Genomic DNA, 24,605 nt, shown 5'->3' on the forward strand with positions numbered 1-24,605 from the left:
TTCCTGGCATTCTATAGACACTATACAGAAGCCCCCAAGGGGACAAGAACATCCCTCCTCCTTAATGCACTTTCTCTTTAAATACGAAAGGACATGCTGGTTCTCCTGATGCAGTGGTGAGGCCCTTCCAGTCATGGAGCAGTTCACAAGCTGGTGCATCTGGGCTGCATTATGGAAACATGCTATCAAAGGGAAATGAAGGGCCGGAGATAGACTCTTCTCCTTCCCTGGCCTTAGGAAGGTGGAATTTCAACCCCTTCCCTGGGAGCAATTCTTAGCAGCTGTCCAAACCCCACCTCACTCTGGGGCCACCCTCTTCTAGAAGGAGCCTTTCCCAGCATGCTCAATTGCTAGCTGCCCCTTTAAATCAGGGAGAGAGAAGCTGCTGCCCCTGGAAGGTGAATGCTCCAGTTGCTATCTGACTGCAGCAGACTGCATCTCCCTCCCTGCTGGCTGGTGAGTGCTTTTGGCTTCTACTGTGGTTAGTTTGTTGCTGGGGGGCACATCCTCATGGGCTTTGTGTGAGCTTTATAACTCAAAGAGAACAAGAATGAGGTTTTTAAAGACCTTAACAGGGAGGGTGCCTGCATATCAGAGCCCGTGGCCTTCCTTGAAACCAATGGCCTTTTCTCAGCTACGTTTGGGGAGCCTGTCTCAGGTTGGCAGGCAACGGTGCCCTTGCTGAGAAGGCCCCAGGGATATGACCCTTGCTGGCCCAGCCCTCCTTCTCAATCCACCCTGCCCTGCTTCTGGAAAGCCTCCAGCTCTTCCTTCCAAGGCAGTTGGTTTGCTGGCCTGCCCGGTGTTGGCTCCATGTTTATTACCTCTCCTTACACACTTCACTGTGTGTTGAACCTGCTGACTTGGTTTCATTCACTGAGGGGGACGAGGGTGGGTTTTTATTGTGCTTTGGATGTATTTCAATTGAAGATGGGCCGGAGCCAGGAAGTTCTGCTCTGGCTCCGGAGTGTCCCATAGTCTCAGTGTGTGTTTAGTTCTGGACCCGCTCGAACCTGAATCATGTGATTGGTGATGTGTCCCATTCTGAGCACTCTGGGGGTGCAAGGGCTTCATAAATAACACTTGAATGTGTTTAACAAACCCCCACCCCACCTCTTCAAGGGTCCTAAGGGGATTGAACCTCCAACAGGAAAGGCCTAGGCCTCTTAGCGCATGCGATACAGGAGTAACTCCATTAGTTGGTAGCTAATTAGGTAGGCTTTTATCCTGGGGGTGTATCTGTGGGTGTAGAACACAGCTAGTGTGTAGTGGTAACCCAGAAACTATTGTTAGTAGCACCTTTTCTTCCTCTTCCCAAAATGGAGTCAGTCCTCTGCACATTGCAGGAGATAAAAGGCAGGAGATCACCCAAAAAGAGATGAGGTGCCAATTGCAAGGCAGATGTAACAGACAGTTGCACTACAGACAGGTTAACCATTTTTTTCTCCTCCAAGTAACACAATATCTTTTAAGCATCCTAAAACAAAAATGTCATGAGTGATCTAGAATTAGGCTGCTTTATTCTCAGTAATATCCACTCAGTGCATTTTTAAGCATGCAAAAGAGGATAGTTATTCATCAATGGTTCTATAAATATCACTGGGCCTTTAGAAGGAGAACCCAGTCTAAATGCAAGTATTATTATTTATTTTATTGTTTTAGTGTGCTGGGGTAGCCATGGGGGTCCCAGGATATTCGCGAGAAAAGGTGGCGGGAGGCAATAGCTTTTGTTGGCCCAGCTTCTGTTGGTGAGAGAGAGAAGCGTTTGAGCTGCGCAGAGCTGTGTGATCTGAAGAAGAGCTCTGGGTAGTTTGAAAGCTTGTCTTTCACCAAGAGAAGTTGGGCCAGTGAAAGATATTACTTCATCCATCTTCTCTCATTCATTTTTTTTTACAGTATTCAGCAAGGAATAAGCCACCATCAGGTAGTCTTTCTATAAAATGCTATTGATAAATATGTATTGCTAAAGAACTTTTCATCCTAAAAGTTATCAACATTATTCTCCGTGCATCTTGTAAATTTATATAAAGCTATAGCAGGGGTATGATTGACCCACCCCTAAAATGCAGCTACCTCTGGGGTGGAATGTGGGAGCTATTTAACAGTTGCACAGTAATGCCGCATGATAATTTGGGACACGAAGTGGTAACAAAATCCTGAGTGTGACATAGATGAAGCTGTGAAATAGTTTTCAAAGGGAAGTGCTGGAAGCCCCGTTACCTGGGACATGTTAAATGAGGCTGCAGAAAGCACTAGTAAATGTACCACAGGGAATGATCCAGCACTGTCCTGGAGCGTGACTAGATGATCATTTCCTGCTCTGTTTCCTATGTCACATGGGATAAAGAAGATAAATAATGACGCTCAAACTGGTGGCTGGTGTGTCTCTTCACAAGTGAAGTGAGAGGCCATGGAAGTTGCCAGAGTGATAGTCCTGGAGTCTGAGCCATCACCCTTCCTGGGCTGGTCATTAATGCTCAGCACATGCTCTGTACTGCCAGGTGCTAAGCATCCTCCACTCCCACTGAAGCTAGTAGGTGCAATGGCATGTTTTCTTGTCGTAACATCATGCAGCCACGAGATGTCCCTCTGCTGTACAGAGATTCCGGCAGGGCGTGGCCTGGTCACCCATGGCAGATTCAGGTGGCGCTGGGTGGAAGCCTGTGGGTGTGGTGTATAGTTTGCACAATGGGCACCTCCTGGCTGAGGGACTGAGGGCCGGTCCACACTACGAAGTTAAGGTGGCTTTAACTACGTCGCTCAGGGCTGTGAAAAGTGTCACACCCTGTATGATGTAACTAAGCCAGTCTAAGCCCTGGTGTCCACACCTCTAAGTTGCCAGAAGAATTCCTGTCACTCCACCTACACCTCTCACAGACAGGGTGACCAGAGAGCAAGTGTGAAATATCGGGACAGCGTGGGGCTAATAGGCGCCTACATGAGACAAAGCCCCGGGTATCAGGACTGTCCCTATGAAATCGGGGCATCTGGTCACCCTATTCGGAGAGGTGGATTTCCTACAGTGAAGGAAGACCCTCTTCCATTCTGCACTACAGCATTTCTAGCATAGCCATGCCATGAGAGTCCATGGTTCCATGTGTCAGCACATTAAGGGCATTCAGCACCTTCCAGGAGGTGCTCAGCATCTCCTAGGATCGGGTCCTAAAGTTTCCAGAAGCTTTGTATGGTCATCTCACTAATTTGGGTGCTCCACCCAGAAAGTGCCGTGTGGAGGGTGGGGGTTACAGAACATCAGTTAACTGGAGGCTCTAGCCTGTTTCTCCTTTGCTTGGCCACGCCTTGCGTTGCCGTTACAAGCGGCAGGCTCGCATGTCTGGACTTGTGTGGTGCTATTTCCTTATAACTTCAAGCGCCTCCCTCACATTAATCTTTTTATTTTCATTTTGACAAATGTATGTTTCCAGGAAGTTGCTAAGGTCAAAGCAGCATCTGTTGCTAGTTATTTTGGGTGATGCAGAGGGTCTTTGTGATGGTTTCCAAAGCAACAAGGAATGAAGTAGTTTGTAAACCAGAATGAAGAACAGGGAGATGACTGTGGCTTCCTGAAAGACAGCTGCTGATGCTGATGAAAATCAGATCATTTTGCTTGTATTTGTTTTAAAATTTGATCTATTTTTCTTGTACGACTATCAACCTGACTCCTGTATTTAAACACTTGGCTATAGCAAATGAGTCCATTTCAGCTCTTGGAGTAACAGATGAGACCAGGCTAATCTGTCTTTTCCTTGGACTCTGTGCTTGGATTCAGTGGCTGATGGTTGCAGTTTGCTTATGCGTGGTAATGAACAGTCCTCCCTTCTAATCGAACCATGTGAAGAATCTAGGTAAAATGCAGTTCTTTGCATTGTGAGCAGTTCAATTCCGAAGGGCACAGGGCTGTGTGTTTGGGTTCACGTTGAAGCAATTTCTTTGTACTATGGATTCCCAGTATCAACCACTCCCACTGAGTCTCTGAGGCAATCCTGGTTTTGGCCTGTTACGGTAAGAACAGTGTTGTAACATTACAGAGTGTCCCCTTGGCTAAACCAGGCAGATGTTCTGCTGTAGTGGGTGGCATGCCAGTAAGTATTTAACTTAAAGTGCTGCAGAAAAGCTGAGAGATTGAATAATTTAGCCATTCCTGCATGCCATGGGCTCAGTTCTGTACCTACTCTGCCCGTGGAACGCCGTAGGACTCTAAGGGAGATCGGACCATGGAGTGGCTGCAAAGTTGGGGCCTAATAGTGTTTCCTGTGCATTCCTGGGTAATGTGCACCTAATTCCCGGCTGAGGGGAAGGGTCAGTGTCTGAATTCTTACAATAGGAATGTCACAGGGCTCCTGTCCCCAAGGGAGTGCGGAATGGTTCTGGTTTGATTGCCTTGGTCTCAGAGATTATCTCAATTACCAAAATACCCGCTGTCAAATTAAGTGATTGTTTCTTCTGCCGCTGCCACCCACCAGTAAAGGGGAGCCCGATGCATTGGGAGATGCTGCCCATGGCCTTGCGGGAGGTCCCCTAACACTTGTATTTAGCCAAGCTCTGCTCTGGAACCTGTGGGACCACAGTCCGACTTTCAGGGAGCGGCTCAGTGGCCAGAATTTTCAAAATTGCCTCCACGTGGGGCCTGATTTTTCAAGAGCGCACAGCTCCCATTTAGACACTGAAATGAGTCGCCATGTTGGGTGCTGGATCTTTCTGAAACTTTGCCTACATGAATAAAATGAGGGATTGTTTTCTTCAGGCTCCTCCTACATCCCATTGATTGACGCTTCTGAGTCACTGCGGCGCGTTAGCGAATGTTACCCTGCAGCTTTATAAATCTGACAACCAGTGACTGGAACTGCCAGACCGAAGGCTTTCGTCAGAGGCCAGAAGGGACTATTCTGATCACCTACTCCAGGGGTTCTCACATTTCTTTTGCTGGGACCACCTTTAAAAATATTTCAGGCAGTGACGACCTCCCCCCATGCCATGCAACCTTTACTTCTGCACTGCCACTGGGGGCAGCGCTGCCTCCAGAGCTGGGCACCTGGCAGCAGCTGCTGCTCTCCAACCACCCAGCTCTGAAGGTCTCAGGCTGTCAGCCCCGCATGTGGCTGGCATCTGGAGCCCCGGCACACACCAGGGTGGACAGCTTGTGCCCCCTTCAACAGGTCGCAACCCCCAGTTTGAGAACCCCTGATCTAGGCTGGCCTGGGTCAGGCAGGCCAGAGCACTTTCCTCAAATGATTTGCAGAGCAGATCTTCTAAGAAAACATCCATTGTTGCTTTAAACATTGTCAGTGATGGAGAATCCACCACAACCCTTGGTAAAATGTGCTGATAATTGATTAATTATTCTCACTGTTAAAAATGTAGGCCTTATTTTTGGTCTGAATTTGTCTAGTTTCAGCTTCCAGCCATTGGATTGTGTTGTACCGATCTCTGCAGGCTGGAGAGCCAATTATCAAATATTTTTCCCCACGTGGGTACTGATAGACTGTCATCAAGTCACCCCTTCACTTGCTCTTTATTAAGCTAAATAGACCGAGCTCTTTGCGCCTCCCACTGTAAGGCAGGGTTTCTAATCCTTGCATCATTTTTGTGCCTCTTTTCTGAACCCTTCCCGATTTATCCACCTCCAGTTTGAGTTGTGGGCACCACAAAGAAACACAAGATTCCAGCAGTGGTCGCACCAGTGCCATATGCGGAGGTGAAATAACTCTCTGCTCCATCTCGAGAGTCCCCTGTTTATGCCTCCCAGGATCGCATTCACTCTTTGGCCCCAACGTCACACTGGACGCTGGCAAGGAGGGAAATGCTGTTAGAGATACAGCCAGGCCCAAAGCATTCTGAACATCAGGCTTTACAAGGGGCCCAGGGGGTAGAAATGTTTTGTGTGTGGCTTTAAAATGTCTGGGAGAAACTACGTTTAACTTGAGCGTTTCTGCTGCAATTTTGGAAAACCAGCTCAGTAGCATAGAACTAACGAGGATCCCGAAGCACTTCCAGAGATCGGTTAATGAATGCAGGTGACAATTATTAATCCCCGTTTTAGAGATGGGGAAACTGAGGCAAGGCAACATGTCTGTCAAATATAGTGAGTCTGGCATGGCCTGGGACAGAGCCCAGAACATGGCATGACCCTGCACTTGAATCACGCCACCACACTCCTTCCCCGTACAGCGATCACCTTCTGCACTGCGGAGCTGCCTCCTGCGGGTTGAGGCAGCCTGTTCCGTGGGTGCACGCCAGCGTTATGCTGCGGTATAGGATGAGCTGTGAAGTATAGGATGATGCTGTAGCTAATCGGAATGGCCTGGTCAGCAGCCCTGGGCATGCAGAGTGCTATGTGTGCTTCGGTGCCCACGATGCTGGAGGTCTCCTGGGTGTAGGAAGGGAAATCCCTGGTGTAGTTCTCTGGCCTGTGCTGGTCAGGGGCCCAGAGTAGACGGTGGTAATGATCCCTCCTGGCCCGAACGGCTACCAGCTCTGGTTTTTGGCTCTTATGCAAGATGCAGCTCCAGCTGCATGGTGGCACCTAGCATCACAGGGAGGCACTAGTTAAGGAGTGACCTCCTGAATCGCTAGCCCCACCTCCTGCTAGGCTAGGTGCCCCTTGGAGCTCTTTGGCCTGGCCTGGCCCTGCTTGCCTTGTGAGTTCTGACAGACCCAACGCGACCCAAATCCTGCCCAGAAGACCCACGCACCCCCATCCCATGAGCACTCGGGGCTCTCAAAGTGCCCGGCGTTTGTCCTGCAGAGGTGTAGCCACAGCCAAGGGCAGGGGGTGGAAGGTGAAAGAGTTAATCAAATAAAGCCTCTCTCACGCAGACAGCCTCATGGCGAAAGCTGCTTTTCTCTCAAAACAACCCAAGAAGGAGCTAGTGCCAAGGCAAAGGCTGCCGAGGAGCCCAGGAGATTTATCGTTTAGGAAATACTTTCTTCAGTGAGGGCTGACGATTTTCAGCAGGAACAATAGAGGATTCGCAGCATGAACAAAGCTGATTTCATTCTCCTTTTTATCAATGCGTTTTCCTTGTGGTGCCTCCCTTCCTGGAAATGGGAGATACAACTTCCCCCGAGCACACTGATGTGTAATCAGCAGGAATCGGAATATCCGGGCTGGGAATCGAGTTGTGAAAAGGATGTCACGGCGGGTGATTTATGAGCTCGGACAGCACAAGCCGTGGCAGCGGCCAGCCGCAGGGCTGGCCTGGTGACAAAATGCCAGGGCTCATGCAATATCCACGTATTCTTTCTCCTTCTTGCTGAGTCTCCAGGGGGCCCTCAAAGGGAAGCTAATGGATTAGACACACACGTTCCATTTTATTTTATTTCTTATTGCCGCGGCCTTCCAATTGCCTTTAGCAGACGCACAATCACAACAGCAGGCCGTTTAGCCTCATTGCTTTGCAGGTAGAGAGGTCAATGCTCTGCTTGCAAAGGGTTAATAGAAAGGCGTGCGTGCGTACTTTGGGAGCACCTGAGCAGCCCCATCCTGGCTTGCAGGGCCGGTGTATGAGCCAGCTGCAAACCCGTAGGATGAAGTGAACAGAAAAGATTCTGCTGGAATAACCCTGCTGCTTTCGGTGGTGTCACTCCAGATTTACGCCAGTGTGATAGACCAGGATTTGGCCCCAAAGCGCCCCCTATGATGCAGTAGAGGGTCCCTTGCCAAGGCTCAGAGTGGGGGTCAGGAGGTGTACAAGCAGATGAGCGCAACATTAGTACTAGGGCTGGCACAGAGCTAGCACAGGTGACTGTGCTAGTCTGCATGGAGAGGAGATGCAAGAAAATGTGGCCCAGGGGAATTCACTTACAAACGGGAGCTAACATCTGTGAAATACTTAGATGTTTGTTGGTCCCCAGAGTGCCCCAGTGCCAGTTCTAAACCTTGATTTCCATTGGCTTCTATTCACTCCCGCCATGGGATTTTCACGGTGCACGTGGCTCATGCAGCTGCACAGCACACCGATTTTTGGATGCTCACAACTTTTTTTTAATCCACTGACACCTTCCTATTGTCTTTGACATGCTCTAGTAACTCAGACGTGGCTTGGAACGAAAAGCCCGTTGCCTAATGGCCTTCTTCAAGGAGTGGGGTGGCTTTGCTCCAGTTTTGCAAAACAAGCCAAAATGGGTTGATCAGTAACTGCCTTTCTTCCCCGCTTGCCAGTGAGACTGGGGCCTACGTTGGTGTGCAAACTGCTCGGTGCTTGTGCCTTTCCCAGTCATGGCCAATGGCTAATGTCAGAAGCTGCCTGTGTGTGTCGAAGGGCCCTGTAAAGAGAGCCTGTTGTGAGGCATGCATCACAAAGGGCAGCGTCAAGGTCGCTGCAGGTACCTTACACTGCACCGAATGCTGCCGGGAGCGCGCTGCTGAAATCTGAGCTGGCACTCACCTGCTTGCTAAAACTAGTCTCATAAACCCTCCAGCTGGGAAGCGTGTGAACGCTCGCCCCCTCCATCCTTTCACACCACACCAAGTCTTAATCTTCCATTCTGGAAAGCCAGCGTCCGAACAAATACCGTTGTCTCGTTGAGAAGATGTGAGTGATTACGTGGGGCTTTCACCGCTTGGGTGCGTTCTGTTACACCGCCTTATGCAATCCTTACCCAGTCCTTGGAATGGGAAATCATTCTTCCAAGTGCTCCGACTTTAATTATGCAATGCTGAGGATGATTATTGTATTCCAAATTGGTGCAAGTACTTAGTTATGTATATGCTGAGTTTAGTCTATACTATTATACCCAGTGGGTGGCCTGAGACAATCAGGAAGTAATTAGTTTTGCTGGAGGTGGTTTGCCTGCCTGGGTCCCTGTGCAGTCTCAGAAGTGTCTTGCTGTGTTCTGTGAATACTATGGGCTTCGAGTTCAGTTCCATTTTTTTTGTGACAAACTAGTAAGCTGTCTGCCTGGTAGTCTGTAATTAGATCTGCCAATATTCATTTGGCAATGGAGCCTCCACTAAGCATCTCTGTGGATGATGCTTTCTTTTGTTGGGTGTTCTCTGCAGTGCCTCGCCCCCTCTCGCCCTAGCTTGCTTCAAATTAAGATGAGGCTAGGCCTGTCCTCCGCATCCAAGTGCTGCGGTGACAAGGGTGTGTACTCCTCAGTCCAGCTCATCGGCCAAGTGTGGGTGGGATCAGTCTATTTCCCATGCGGTCTGTAGCCCCGTGTGCCTGGCTGGTGGATTGAAGTCTATGACCCCCACACAGCCCAGGGATGTTAACCACCTCTCCTGGTGAATTTTTTGTTTAAACAGCCCTGCAGCCTGAAATCCTTTGCCCGCAGCACGAGGGCCTGTAGCACAAGACTTGTCAATGCAGCAGCCCTCAGTGTAGTCCCGCCTGAGACAGCTAGTTGTTCGCTCTGTCAATGATACCATTACCACGCTATCTAGAGCTTCATCGTATTTATCCTCCCCACATCCCATGAGGCAGGGCACCGCTGTTGTCTCCACTGTACACGTGGGAGCTGAGGCGCTAGGAGCCTTGTTCGAGCTCACACGGGAAGTCCGTGGTATTGTAAGGAATTGAACCCAGGTCTCCCGATTCCTAGCGTAAGGCCCTAACCACTGGGACATCCTGCCTTCTCACTCGCCCGCTCCATCCTTTGTCTCTGTTGTGTTGCTGCTTGTGCTTATGATATTGGCACCTGTCTGCTAGGAGCTGGCCTGAGACCTTCCCCTCGAGCTCATGTCACGTAACCTAGCAACAGCCGTTTCCAGGTTGGATTTGAACTGACGGCCCAGGGCCATCTAGACCCCAGCGGCTAACGTTTTATAAATGAACAGATTCCTCTTTCTAGAGCGTCATGGCCGTGAGCGTTCCCTTACTGCAGAGCCTAACGCCTGGGGGTGAGAACCTCTGGCATGGCTGATGTGACGTTTTAAATGCGTGACATTTAAAGTACCCCCTCCCTCCCGGGTGCTGGCCCAATTCCCTTTGGGCACCCACAGCTCCTTGGGGAGGGAAGCAAAGCAGTGCAGCCTGGGAGAGGGCCCCACGGAGCAATGGGGTGGAGAGCCAGTCAGGGAAACGCTTCACCGAGCTGCTTGCCCCTTCTGCCCCGTGTATGGAGGGAAATGATGGGGGGGAGCGGGTTAGAGGAATGCAAGGGGACCTGAGGAAGGAGGGAGAGAATGAGTATCACCCCAGGTGCCACTGCCACTCCCGTCTCTGTTGGGGTCCAATGCTGTCATGGCACCCAATGAAACCTTCTGTGCAGACTCCGAGTGACCTGATGAGTTTCCGTAACTAACTTGATGTGAAGCCCTATAGCCAGTGTCCGACTACAGTCACCCTCTGACAGCTGCACGTGAATCCCATCAGAAAGGTCCCAGCAGGCTTAGCAAACAGACACCCACACCTACTCTACAGGATGCCGTAAAACCAACTGCTTCCACCACTGCAACGCAGCCACCTCTGGGGTGCAATGTGACTGCCCTCTTAGTAAAGAGAAACCGTGCTACGTGTTGATTTGGGACAGGAAGTGAAGAAGGAAAAACTTCTGATCGGAATTGCGGGAGGAAGGAAGATCTGCAGGATGACATGATCTAAGGGGACATTCATCTTGGGGCTCAAGGCCCCATTTGCAAAAGTTGTCAAAGGATCTTCAAGGTCCTGACCACACGTGACCATTAGTGTTCTACCTCGTCCTAAAATGGCTGGTTATTGGCCAGGCTTGGGGGCTCTTACCTAGGGGAGAAATGTCACGCAGTCCTTCAGAACCAGTTTGCCAGGCACAGGAAAACAAAGGGACCCTTTAGAAATAGCCAGAATATCTCTCTTGCGTGAAGTGGGCTAAAGTTACCCAGCAACTTTTACCTCCGTTACACAAAAGAAACTTGCCTCCTTTTTTGTCAGAGATGCTCACTCCATTGAAATGATTGGCATACTGGAGAGCTGAGAAACTAAATTGTTTATACACTAATGAATAGAAGCTTGATTGCAAGATCCTGTTTGGAAAATTACAGTGCTGAATTGAAGCTGTACAATTACATCCAAAATGCTGCATATTCATTTCATCTGCTTTGCATAGAGATTAACGAGCGAGCCTAAAGCAGACTGAAATTAAAGCTAACACCAGATTTAGTCACAGGTTACAAACTAAATGGCATTGTTTGATGGGTATGAATCTTTACCACCTGTCTGCCCGATGATTGCTAGCAGCTTACCAGACAGCAAAGGGAGGGAGGGAGAGGAATCTTCCTATGCAGGAAGCATAATAAAAATGTTAAATTGTAATAGGTCTCTTCCTCCCCACGCCAAGCAAAAAAAGAGTTCGTTTCTGCAATGTGTCCCCAAAAGCCTTCTGAAAGGTATAGAACTTGTATTCTATGAGCCTCCTCCACAAGGCAATAGAGAACGATACGCTTTTTCTAGAGCAGTGTTTCTCAATTGGGGTTCCACGGGAACACTGTTGGGGTTCCGCGAGCAGCTGCTCTCCGCGCCACCGAAAAAGGGACGATGTCCCGGATTTTTCGGCAGAGAGTATTGAGTGTAAGTGTAATTTCATTTACATTTAATTGAGAAATGCTGAGCTAGTTGTTTCTATATAATTTGCTTATTTCGACATTTTTGGCCCCATATGTAAAAATACTGTTAAGAGTTTGGGGGGTTCCACAGTTATTTATCGAGTTCAAAAAGGTTCCGTGGCCAAATTTAATTGAGAAACACGGTTCTATAGGATTCTTGAATAATAGAGAATCATGTCCCTACTATGGAGCTGTTCAGCATGGTTTGGAAATCCTATTGAAAAGGTATCAAGACAACCAATCGCAGTCAATACACTTGTGTGACCGCCATAGAACCTAGCTGGTTTAATTCCCGTTCAATTCCACAGGCCTTTCCTATCGGGGCGTGCGACTACAGAATCAGAATTCTCATTCCTAGGATCAGACTAGACCAACCGTCCACCTACTCCAGCCTCTCGCCTGCCACTCCCTTGGATCAGACAAATAGTCCAGCTAGTCTGAGATCTTCCATCCTGGTACGCTGTAATTTATATCAGTTGGACGTTGTAGTTATGAATCGTTGGAGAGGCCCGGCCCCCCCTCCCCAACCTCCCACGTGGTGGCTCTGCATGAGAATGGAGTCATGTTGGCGTGGCTTGGTCTGCAGGGTGTGGATCACGGAGTAGAGTTCAAAGCATTTGTGAATGTTTCTCTGTGACCTGATGGGGTAAGTGCTCTCCCAGGCTCCTGGGCCTCCGATCCCTGCATAGGGTGTAGGTGGTAGGAGAGCCAGCTTCACCAGACTGCCCTGCCAGTGTGCCTGGCCCAGCACTGGAGGGAAACCACTCCAGAGCAGAAGGAAGAGTTTAGTTTCCTGGCTTCATGCAGCCCTTGGGCAGCTCTCTCCTGAGACTGCCAGCAAAATTGCCCATTAGAGCGCGTTGAGATGGGGACGCCTGACAAAATGTGCAGGCACTTGTACGCGACTGCTAGGAGTCTAAATACTAGCGGGGTGAACTAGAGTGCCTGGCATTAGATGAGGATATTGATAGAATGGGCATCATGGAAACTTGGTGTAAAGAGGATAATCAACAGGACACGGTAATAGCAGGGTACAAAATGTATCGGAATGACAGGATATGGCGTGGCACTATCTGTGAAGGAAAGCCTAGAGTCAGATACAGTAAAAATCTTGGCTCGCTAGAAATGCCATGCTTGAACAATCAGAGTATAGCAGCAGGAATATACTACCGACCAGCTGAGCAGGATGGTGACTGTGAAATGCTCTGGGAGATTAGAGAGGCTACAAAGACAGACAACACAACAAAGAGAGGAGATTTCCGCTATCCTCCTGTTGACTGGGTGTGTGTCACCTCAGGAAGGGATGCAGAGAGAATTTCTAGACACGATGATGGCTGCTTCTTGAACTCAGAGGGGGAGAAGCTATTATTGATTTAATCTTAAGTGGAGCACAGGATTTGGTCCAAGAGGTGAATGTAGATGAATCACTCTGTAATAGTGACCATAATGTAATTAAATGTAATCCTTGTAGGTGGGGAAATGCCAGAGACCCACCAACGGTAGCATTTAATTTAAAAAAGGGGAACACAAAAATGAGGACGCAAGTTAAATGGAAACTAAAAGGAACAGCCACAAGGGTGAAATGCCTGCAAACTGCATGGAAACTTTTAAAAACACCATAATAGAGGCTCATACTAAATGTATCCTCCCAAATAAAAAACAAAACAGTAAGAGAACCCCCCAAAAAGCCACCATAGCAGAGTAAGAGAGGCCGTTAGAAGCAAAAGGCATCCTTGAGAAATTGGAAGTCAAATCCTAGTGAGGAAAATAGAAAGGAGCATAAACTCTGGCAAGTCAAGTCAAAATATAAGGCAGGTCAAGAGAGAATTTGAAGAGCAATTAGCTAAAGGCACAGAAACAAACGGTAAAATAAAAAAATAAAATAAAATAAAGTACATCAGAAGCAGGAAGTCTGCCAAACTGTCAGTGGGGCCACTAGACAATCATGCTGATAAAGGAGCACGGCAGGAATACAAAGCTGTTGCAAAAAAGCAAAATGAATTCTTTGCATTGGTCTTCACTGCAGAGGATATGGGGGAGGGTCCCACACCTGAGCCATTCTATTTAGGTGACTAATCTGAGGAATTGTCCCAGACTGAGGTGTCAATAGAGGAGGTTTTGGAGCAAATTGATAAATTAAACAGTAATAAGTCACCAGGACTAGATGGTATCCACCCAAGAGTTCTGATGGAACTCAAATGTGAAACTGCAGAACTACTAACAGTGGTAAATGTAACCTATGGCTTAAATCAGCCTCTGGACCGGATGACTGGAGCGTAGCTAACGTAATGCCTATTTTTAAAAAAGGCTTCAGAGGCGACCCTGGCAATTACTGGCCAGTGAGCCTAACTTCAGTACCAGGCAAATTGGTTGAAGTAAAGAATAGAATTATCAGACACAGATGAACACAATATGATAGGGAAGAGTCAACATGGTTTTTGTAAAGGGAAATCATGCCTCACCAATCTACTAGAATTCTTTGAGGGTGTCAACAAGGACGTGGACAAGGGTGATCCAGTGGATATAGTGTACTTAGATTTTCAGAAAGCCTTTGACAAGGTCCCTCACCCAAGGCTCTTAAGCCAAGTAGATAGTCATGGGATAAGAGGGAAGATCTGCTTATGAATCAGTGACTAGTCAAACGACAGGAAACAGAGTAGGAATAAAAGGTCAGCTTTCACAATGGCGAGAGAGGTAAATAGTGGGGTCACCCAAGGTCTGTACTGGGACCTGTGCTGTTCAACATAGTCATAAGAGATCTGGAAAAAGGTGAACAGTGAGGTGGCAAAGTTTGCAGATGATACTAAATTACTCAAGATAGTTAAGGCTGAAGGTGATTGTGAAGAGTTACAAAGGGTGACTGAATTTCATCTGCCATTTTGTCACCCAGTGTTAAGTGCACAGTAATGCACATAGGAAAAAATAATCCCAACTGTACACGCACAATGATGGGCTCTAAATTAGCTGTTACCACTCAAAGGTACCTTGGAATCATTGTGGATAGCTCCCTGATAACATCTGGGGAAAGGGATAGAAAATAAAGCCGAGAATATCATCATGACACTGCATAAATCCATGGTACGTGCATACCTTTGATACTGTGTGCACTTCTGGCCCATCTTGTAAAAAAAGGTGCAGAGAAGAGCAACGAAACTTATTCGGGAACAGCTTCCTTACAAGGCGCGATTAAAAAGCCTGGGACTGTTTGGCCAAGGGGAATAGGCTAGATTCTATAAATCTATGAATGGTGTGGAGAACTGAACAGGGAAGTATCCTTTACCCCTTCACGGAACACAAGAACTAGGGATCAGCTGATGAAATTAAGAGGCAGCAGGTTTAAAACGAACAAAAGGAAGTATTTCTTCACACCACGCACAGTCAACCTGTGGGACTCCATTGGCAGGGGATGTTGTAAAGGCCAAAAGTATAACTGGGTTCAAAAAGGAACTAGATACGTCCATCAATGGCTGTTAGCCAAGATGGGCAGGGATGCAACCCCATTTTCTGGGTGTCCCTAAGCCTCAGACTGCCAGAAGCGGATGCCAGGGCCTGGCTCAGGTGAAGATCACATGTTCTGTTCATTCCCTCGGAAGCACTGGCACTGCCCAGCGTCAGACCGGATACGGGGCTAGATGGACCCTTGGTCTGACCCCCTATGGCCGTTCTTATGAACCGGAGGGGGGCCATTTCCCATCAGCTGCAGAGCAGTCAACAGACGCTAAGCGCTTTAACTAATGCCTGCGCCAGCCAGCGTGATGACTGGGCAAGCCGGGTGACCAATAACGGCAGCCAAAGCCTGTTGAAATGGATGGGGAGACGTCTGCTGACGCCCCTGGGCTTGGGGTCGGGCCCTGTGTACTGACCAGAAAGTTAAAAATCAACATTTCCCCCATGGAGTCACTTGTTCCCACTTCCTGCTTCTCTGCTCAAGTGTCCCCCCCCGGCCCTGCTGTGCTAGGGAGCCCTGAGATCACCAATCCCTCCCTCGGGCAGAGCCCCTGTAGAATTGTAGGGGGTGAAACCAACTGGCTTCTATTGACGGCTGCGGAACGGAGTCGAGTGGGGGCTCCGTGCCGTGGGGATTGGAGCCTGCCGCCTCCAGGGACCGGGATGGAGCTGTGACACGCCACGAGCGGGGCTAGAATTCCCTCCCTACTGGAGCTTGCACTCTTGAATTCGCTGGGGTTTTCCCCACACGTGCTGGCTCTTCCCCCATAACAACCCCGCCCTTTTCATCCCCTGCCCCCCTCCTCTGGTCCTTCAGCTGGGTTTGCTGCTGTGTGACGCCTCCTGCTCTCCCCTAGGACCAACCCGCCCCCCGCGGTGCACAGACGCCTACTCTCCAAGTCACCGTCTCCATTCCTGGGCCCATTGCCCCAGGACGGCTTGGTGAAGGCGGTGCCAGCTGTGGTGCCAGCCCTGCTCCCCAGCGTCACAGCTCCCTCGCCGGCATCGCCCGCTCTGCCAGGAATCTCAGAGCCAGAGCAGGCCAAGCCTTGGCAGCTGTCGTTCAACATAGGGACACCCGGGCCAAGCGAAGAGCTACACGCTGGCCCCAAGAGCTGTAACTGTCCCGGAGGGCTGCGTGTGTGTGTGGGGGGGGGGGGGCAGAGATGGGGGCTCATCAGGCCCCAGCAGCCCCCAGGACCATGTGTGATGGGGAGGTGTTGCATGGCTGCACGTCGGGGGCTCTGCAGACACCCAGCCCGCGAAGGGGCCAGTGTTGTCCCCTCCCCCATGCTGACTGGCCAGAGGGCAGGGGGGGCCCCGGGGTGCGAAGCCGGGAAGGGCCCCAGGTGTTGAGGAAGCGCCTGGTCATAATCATCGCTCGGCCAGCCTCGCAGAGTGCCACGCTGGCAAGCCACGGAGCCGTGTGCGCCCAGCCCCCGCTGGGCCCTGGAGCACTCCCGCCGGGCCCCTTGGCTCTGCTGCCAGCACCGTGGCCGCCAGCTGTCTCCTGAGCTTCCTAGCGGCCGGCTCCGTCCCCGCCTGTGACCCGCTGGCTCCAGGCCTGCCGTGGGGCTTGGGAACTGGCTGCGGGGAACGTGGCTCCGTTCGGAAGCACAGGCTGGAGCAGGAGAGATTGAGGCGCCCAGAGACCATGGTGATGGGCACAGTGTACCGCGTGAGAGCCCGGCGGCAGCCAGCCCTTTACAAACCCTACAGCAGGGCCCTGCCCCACCCCGTGGAGCCCAGGGTCCGGCTGGGGGAGCAGCCGCTGCTATTCAGGCTGAGCAGGCTCCGAGACCCACTTTGAGCAGCAGGCAAAGTGCCGCTGCTGGGGGCAGCCTGGGCGAGGAGGGCGAGGCTGTTGCTGTCCTGGGCGAGCGTTTCTTTGGCACGTTTTTATTGCTGTTCTGCAGCCTGCACCGGCACAGCTAGAGGGACCAGAGGTCCCAATTCTACTGGGACAGGCCCACCTATTTGAGGCTTGGTTTTATATAGGTGCCTATTATCCCCACCCCCCATCCTGATTTTTCACACTTGCTGTCTGGTCACCCTAGGTACGGCACATGCAGGCCTCCCCCCTCCCCTGGGGCTCCAGTCCCGGTCTGAGGCCGGTCTGAGGGGTGCTTGGCCGGGTCCCTTCACCGAGAGGTCCACGGTGGGCCCAGGCCTTGTGGGCAGCGCCCCTGCCAGGCAGAGGCTCTGGAGGACCAGCGGGTGGCATGGGGAGGACTGCACTGCAGCACTCGAGAGAGGGCAGTAACTGGCTCTCTGCAGCAGCCGCCGTCCGGTTTGGCAGGAGCCGGACGAGCCAGTGTGCATGTGTTCCCTAGGCCTGCTCGGCCCTGCCTTGGTGGCTCTGCTGGGGACTCGTCTCCGGGGAAGAGGCCCCTTGGGAGACGTGTGCTGCAGGTCTCTGCGGGGAGCTAGCTGTGGTGCTTGTGGGACTGAAAACCTTGTGGGCCCGGCAGAGCCATTCAGCATCTGTGGGAGGGAGGGCAGGAAAATGAAGTCTGGCTGACCCCTAGTGGTCTTGTGCTGGAAAACCCACTCCACCGACAGGCCGGGACGGTGGCTTAGCGTGGTGGCTTTTTAGGCAGTGGGCGAACGGCATCCGCCCTTCTCCAGGGCTCCTTTGAGTCACGGTGGTGCTTGGAAGAGGGAGGGGAACAGAGCGTGGGTGAACGTCCCACCCCCTTCAGGCTAAGAGGAGGAGGAAATTATCCCAGCAGCACACAGGAAAACAGCGGCGTGGCCCAGAAACGCTTGCACTGACTCGCTGGCGGGCAGGACAAGGGGTGATAGATCCCTGGTGCCCGGGAGGGAAGCACTAGGGCAAATAGCGTTTTGTGGCCCAAACTCACGGGCCGTTCTGTGTCAGGAAGCTGCCTTGGTGCAGCTGTCCCAGCGGCGGAAACGGTTCGTTAAATAATGTGGAGGAGACAGGAGCCAAAGTGAATTTGATCCAGTTCCACTTCCTTTTTATTGCCAGATGAAAACCGCCCTTGGCAGGTTGGAGCCAGGGGCTGCCGGCCTTTATGGGCCGGGGATGGAGTCAGGCTAGGAGGCAGGTTGTCAGTAGCACCTAAGGTGCACGTATGCCCCAACCCCCCTTAGGCCTGCTGAAAATCCTACCCTGGCTCACCACAAATGTCTAAAACTGATGCCTGGACGCGGGTGTGTGGTTCCCTCTCACGGGAATTACAGGGAACAGTCCATACAGCTCGCCGGGCGTTGGCTAAGGCCCCGGAACCATTAGCTGCCCCTTGAGCGGGCTTTGGAGGAAGTTGGAGCAGAGCTAGGGCCTCCAATCCTGCCGATGCTGACGGGGTATTTCCCGCCAGCTGGCCTGGGGTCAGCGTCTGCAGCAGGCCAGGGCTGTGCTCATGCCGAGGGGACTGGCCCCTTCCGCTGTGCTGGGACCCAGAGTGTAACGCTGAGTGCGGGACAAACGTCGCAACGTCCCTCATTAGCACCTGCAATACGCCTGCTCTAAGCAGGGCACAGACCCCGCCAGGAGCAGCAGCTTCAGGGCAAGCTGAGCCCATGAGCGAGAAGCAGGCTGGAGTCTGGCGGGGAAGGAAGGGGACTGATTTGGGGGGGAATAGGCTGGCTTGAACCTGCAGGATGTGTTTCCAAAATCTTCTGCTCTGGCGCCTGCGGCTCATTGTGGTTCCCTTGTTGCCAGGGAGAGCAGCTGCTGCTGCCCAGCTGTTCAGCCCACCGCTACCACCAGCCACCTCTATGCAGGGTCAGGGTCCCTGCCCCACGGGCTCTGAGCCATGCTCTGGGGACCGGTGTTGTCCTCTGCGCCGCCTCCAGCCACCCTCACTCAGCGTGGGAGGACGTGGGGCCCGTCGCTGGGTGTAATACCGACTGTCACCACAAGGTGACACACCAGGACTAACCTTTTCCTGCCTTGCCATGAGGCTGTCACTCGCTGGAGGCTCTGCTCCGCCCCCCAGCTTCTAGCGGGGATGCGCCCCGAGGGCCACTCAGGCCTATGCGACAGCTCTGCGGGGCTGGCGGTGGGGGAAGAGCTGTGAGCCCTTCTCTGCTCCAGACCCCCGTGCTGGCAGAGCTGAGCGTGCACCAGGCTGCTGTCTCACCTGTGGGGGATTTCACGACTCGGCTCTAAAGGGCAGCGGTGCTGGGCTGGCACTGCTGGTGGAGACACGGCCTCAGGGACGCCAGGGTGAGGTGGGGCTGGAGACGGGAGTTGTCGTTGCATCCCCGGGCGGGACTCGCCGCTGGCGTGCAGGGAGCTGCCTGCATGGAATGAGGGGCTTTGGGAGCGTCTCAAACAAACACACAGCAGGCACACGGCAGTGGGAAACGAGTCTGTAACGACAGCGCTGCTCCCACCAGCATCTCTGGCAGCAGGCGTGAAGTGACAGTCCCATGGGGACGGGAAAGCGGGACAAAGCATTTCTTTTCTTCCAAGTCCGGTAACGAACCCCAGCTGCCCTTTGTTTTCTAACCGCGAGGTGGGGGCCTTTCCTCGCTGACTGACGTAGGCCCCAGCTGTCGTTCTGACACTGGCGCTGGCCGCTCTGACAGCCAAGTAGGACCGTGCAACACAAGCAGCTTGGGACGCAGCCCCGCAGGCAGTGGCGTGGCGTGGCTGAGAGACTTTAAAGGTCAGAAGGGGGCACTGAGATCTAACGCCGCCCTCCTGTCAGCCAGCCGGGGGAGCTGCCCCGGCTGCATTCGCTGTACTTTGGCTCTCCAGTATCCCAGGGCTAGTTTCCTTCCTCACCTTCGCAGCAGAGAAACACGGCAAGGGAGACAGAGCCTCCCCCGAGAGAACTGTCCGTAAACGGCTGCCACTCCTGGTCCTCCCCTCTCCCGATCGCCCGCACCACATGCGTCTAACCTCCGGCACGTTTGCATGTACTTTGCACCGTCCGCTGGGCAGAGCCGGCCCAAGGCTGGGCGCTGCGTGAGTCTAAAGGAGGAACCACGCAGTGCCCAGGCCTGTGAACGTGACTCCTCTGCCCGGGGGTGCACATCCCCCCGCGCTGCACGGCCCAGCCGCCTGCAACACACGTCCCCCAGCCCGCTCGCCTCCATTACCCCACCTGCACTAGCACGCACCAGTCTCTCGGAGAGGGAGGAGGGGGCGTCTGCTTCACCTCCGCTTGTCTAAACTGCCCGTAACAGCCGGCCCGGGGTCTAGGTGACACGTTTTCAGCTCCGCCCCACCCCCACACCTTTCATGCTCTTAAAAAGTGGCCCGTAACCCAGCCAAGTGCACAAGCCTCAGGACAGTCGCTCCCCCAGCAGGACCCCTGTTCGAACAGGCCACACAGCAGCAGTTACACTTAACAGCACGGGGGGGAGAGAGGGTGTGCAGGGTCGAGATGACCCACTTGCTGTGATCCTCTCTTACATGCTGACGTGGGTGGGGGGGATCTCTGCCTTTCACTGTAATGAGTCACCACTGACAGACCCAGGCACTCGGTGGCGTCAAACCCCACTAAGCGCCTACCCCGTCACAGCCCAGCTCCGGAAGCAGGAGTCACTCCTAGCTTGGCTTCAGCGCTGCCCAGTGACGCCTGGTGCTCCGAGCAGACCCCCAGGAAGCCCCTCTCCTGTCCCCAGGAGGAGGCGCAGCCCCCGTCCCCCAAGATCGTGTACGTATGTGCTCAGCAAGGCTGGGAGATGCCGGTGACCACTGTACAAATGAAGCAAGGTGCACCCACCCCTCCGTTCTCGGGGGGCCTGCGGGAAGCACCCCAGCTAGTAACACAGCTTTAGCAGCCGCAACTCTCCCAATCAAGCCGTTTGCTGGCTTCGGTTCTGAAGCCAGTGCAGCGGCCTCCATGAGGGACTGTCCCAGTCCTGGCTGGGGGCCACCGGGAACTCTCAGGCTGGTGGCTGAACGAGTCGGTAGCCAGCTACTGGTGGTCCCACCAAATGGGGGCTGTTCCTTCCTGCACCGCATGAGACACGGGCATCGGCATTCGAAAGCAACAGGCCCAAGGAAGCAACGGGACAGGGCCACACCCTGAACCAGCTTCCGGCCCCCTCACATGCAGATGGCCTTGGGGAGCAAGGAGAGCCGACGTCCTGGGACTGTTAATCAACCCAGGGTCATGGGGCCTCTGCCCACCTCCACACGGACAGCGTCCAGTGGATTTCAGCCTCGCCTCCCCCTTCACAGCTGGGGGGCCTCGGGTGTCTCAAAGCACCGGCCAGCACCCCCCTCCCTCTCGATCTGCTCCCAGCCACGTGCAGAGAGCGCTGGGGTGTTTCCTGTTCAAGCAGCTAATAAATACGAACGACGGTTAAATTACAAAGGGGCCAGGAGTCCAGCCGCCGAGGATTAGCACTTGTGCCCCGCTCCTCTGGGCCCTGGGCTGGTGGGGCTGCTGGCAGGGTCTAAGACGGCACAGCCAAGAGCCGCATGGGAACGCCTTTCCAGGGCCGAACCCAGCGCTGGCGATCCGGGGCGGAGTGGGGGAGGCTATGCCTGGCCTCGGCTGAGCTCAGCGGCCAAGGGCATGGAGCAAACACGGACTGAAAAGGATCTGCCTCCTCTGGCCAGGGCGGAACAAGCCCCCTGCCCCCCGGCCTCGCAGCCCTTCGCACACGCTCCGCTCCTGTCCCACGCCCCGTGCGCTCACGGGGCGGCGGGTGCTGGCTGGTGGACACAGCGGCTGCCCCCGCAGGCCGGGGGCTCTGTTAGAGCCATGGCAGTGAATGCAAACTGCAGGACTCACGGCGAGGTAGCAAATGAGCACAGCCCTTCCAGAGCAGCAGAGGCAGCCAGCTGTGTTTGCTTCAGTGGACGGTACAGGTAGCCGGACGGACGGACAAGGCCCGTGGCCAGCTGGCCTCTACAGACCAGCGAGGTAGGAGGGAAACGACCGTTTCATTGCCATTTGCTCCCCTCGCAGACGGCTGGGGCTGCTGTCTGGGGCCCGTGACTGCTTGGAGGTGCAATGAGGCGGATGCGGCCCTGGCCGGTGGCAGCCTGCTGGGGACGGGGTTCAGAAGCCGGACACGCCGGGGCAAGCGACCGGCTTCCTGCGCTAAGTCCTAAGAACTCGTTCCCCCGAGGTCTGTGCCCATCTAAACTCTAAAATCTAGTCACGATGCCACCTGCCCCGCTTGCCGGCTAGCTGGGGCTAAGCAAGGACCCGGCTGAGCCCCGCAGCCGCCTCCACCTCCTTCTCCAGCAGCTCGTCCTCCGAGAAGCTGATGTGTAGGCAAGTGTCGGTGCGCGGGGGGGAGAACGGCAAGGTGTGGTCCATGCTGCGGGTTGAGTTTTGCGAGGCTCTCCCGGGGTCCCTGCTAGCCCCCTCTCTGGCTGCAGGGGCCGCTTCTGAAGGATGGCAGGCTCCAGGCACGGGGGCCGCATGGCTGTTCTCGCCAGTCCTGCCCTTGCTCCACGCTGGCCGGGCCCCCTGGGCGGGGAAGAGCGCCGTGCTGGCGGCAGGAGTCCTGGGCTCCGACTCGAGCTGCGAGCAGGCGAGCGAGCAGGGGGTGACGCTGGGGAGACTGGAGGCGTTGGGGCTGGGCAGCGTCGCGGGAGCAGCGTTCTCGGGCGTGGGCTCCAGCTCCAGACTCGGGGAGCTCTTGCTCGACCTCTTCCGCAGGATGGGTGGGGGCGGGTCGAGCTTGGGGATGGGCTGCTGCGACCTGGAGAGAACCGAGCACGGAGGAGTCGCTGTCTGAGCAAGTCCAGGCTGGGGCGCTGGGCTCCGCTCTGAGATCTCGACAGCAAGAGCCTGGGGAGGACGCGGCAGCACCTGCCGTCCAGCCTGGCCTTGCACACAGCGTGAGAGGGGACCGGACCGAGCCGCACCGCCCCCAGCGGTGTGCAGCCTCGGGGACGTGGAGGAGGCTGGAAAGCACTTGCCCATTTCGCTGGCGGTTCGTTTTCGGTGTCATTTGTGCACCAGGGGCTCCGCAGCCGCCAGCACTCGGGGCTGCTCGCAGCGGCCTGGGCCACAGGCGAGACTTGCTGCCTTCCTCCACTGTGCCTCTCCCCGCCGGCTGCCGGCTCCCACGGAGCAGGGCCCGGCCCAGCGCCCCCCTGTGCCTGCAAAGGCCACCAGCCCCAGCGCTGAACATACTAGCCAGCAAGTGGGGGAGGGTCCCTGCGCCTCCCGCTGCCTCGCACCCCGTGCGGGTGGCTGATAACCGGGACAGACAGACTGACAGACCTACCTTTCGTTGTCTGCGCTGCCGCTCGGGTCGCCTGCCGTCTGCCTGCTGCCCCCGTTGAACAGAGCCTGCTCGCTGACCTCCGAGCCCTCCACCCGCCGGCACAGCCCATCCTGCCCCTCCAGCACCTCCAGGTGCTCGTCCTCGTCCTGGGCCGGGTGGCCCCTGCCGCCTTTCTCCAGGTTCATGAGGTTGAGGTAGGAGGCGCTGGTGCCCAGCAGAGCCCGCGAGCTGGGGGCCATCGGGCTGCCCAGGATGCTGGCTGGGGTGGAGGTGCAGGGCAAGTTGATCTCCAGGCTGTAATGGTTCTTCAGGTTCAGAGACAGAGACTGAGCCAGGGACAGGTTTTGCAAGGATCTGTCAACTGCCGAGACAAAGAGAAGCAGCCTGGGTGAATTGCTATGGGCCCCAGCAGTGCCCCCCGCCCCTCCAGACCCAGTCGCTCCCCTCGGGGCCTGTCAGGGGCCTGCAGTGTGTGGCCCAGTAAAGGAGCGCGAGGAGAAAGGGTCTTAGTGGCCCTGACCCCTCGGTGAGGACTGGGGTCTCTGCAGGCAGGGCAGAGTCAGCCAGCGGCTAGAACCAGCAAGTCAGACCCCCAAACTCTGGGTTAGTGCCATGTTGCATCTCCTCCTGGGCGCGCTGTTGCGGGGAGAGGGAGGAAGAGGATGGTTGCCTGGGGAAGGGATTGGCTTTGTGTGTCCCTCCCCCCCTTCCCCAAGGCTCCTGCCATCAGCCCATCCGGGACTGTTCAGAGGCTCTGAGATGAGTTGTGCTAGGTCTCAATTTGCAGCAGCCATCTGTCCACATCATGGAAAAGCAAACCCCTGATCAGCTGCTGGCCCCGGGCACTGGGTGAGCTGCAGGCTGAGCTGCCCTGCCCTCCAGGTCGGGCAGGGTGGAGCTGGTTGTGTGGACAGAGGCCAGCCCTGCCAGTCCACTGCCCTTCACAAGCCCTTAAGACCTGGGGTTGTCTTAGTCCTGGTGAGCTGCTGCGTGAGGCAGTGGAAGGACGGGTGGGGCTAAGCCAGGCTGGGGGCTGGAGTTGGCTTCCCATCCCGGGTCTGACCTGACACTCCGTGCCCCATCTGTGGGGAGGGGTCAGACAGCCCGCCCTCCAGAGGGCTGCGAGGCGCCATTGGTTAATCCTCGGGGATCAGCGCGCTGGGTTTGCCAGGCACGGGGGCACCTCTCCTCTCCCATGGTAACACCCTCCTGCCTGCTGCCTTTGCCCCAGCGAAGAGCACAAAGCCTGACAGACACACAGGCTGGCTGAAGCTTGGAGCGGCCTCCCTGCCTTTCCCCATCCTGGGTGGGCACGGGGCGACGGAGGCTGGGATTCTCCAGAGCAGGCTGCCACCCTGCCCGGGGCAGGGGCATTACAGAAGGCAGCAAAGGCAGGGGCAGGCGGGGGTTACCGCAGGCTGCGAGACACACCCTGCCCACAGCAACATCCAGTCCC

General features: G+C 54.4%; 1 protein-coding gene and 1 long non-coding RNA gene across 2 annotated transcripts in view; one reads left to right on the forward strand and one right to left on the reverse strand.

The window, feature by feature from the left end:
• The first annotated feature begins 323 nt into the window (after positions 1 to 323).
• LOC137148765 (uncharacterized) lies at positions 324 to 16,111 on the forward strand. The gene is made up of 3 exons (XR_010918583.1): positions 324 to 456; positions 11,833 to 11,979; positions 15,829 to 16,111. It is a non-coding gene; the product is annotated as an uncharacterized lncRNA (long non-coding RNA).
• A 1,810-nt stretch (positions 16,112 to 17,921) lies between these two features.
• The window catches only part of LOC137148764 (carboxyl-terminal PDZ ligand of neuronal nitric oxide synthase protein-like), a 53,515-nt gene continuing 46,831 nt past the window's right edge, over positions 17,922 to 24,605 (reverse strand). Inside the window, exons 10-11 of the mRNA XM_067541757.1 lie at positions 23,150 to 23,510; positions 17,922 to 22,618 (exon numbers count right to left, since the gene is read on the reverse strand). Of these exons, the coding sequence (XP_067397858.1) occupies positions 22,105 to 22,618; positions 23,150 to 23,510 (875 nt within the window). The 3' untranslated portion in view covers positions 17,922 to 22,104. The remainder of the gene's footprint in view (positions 22,619 to 23,149; positions 23,511 to 24,605) is intronic.

The sequence above is a fragment of the Emydura macquarii genome, unplaced genomic scaffold (genome assembly GCF_026122565.2).
Source record: "Emydura macquarii macquarii isolate MOO-44397 ecotype Brisbane River unplaced genomic scaffold, CSIRO-AGI_Emac_v2 contig_691, whole genome shotgun sequence".
Lineage (NCBI taxonomy): Eukaryota > Metazoa > Chordata > Testudines > Chelidae > Emydura > Emydura macquarii.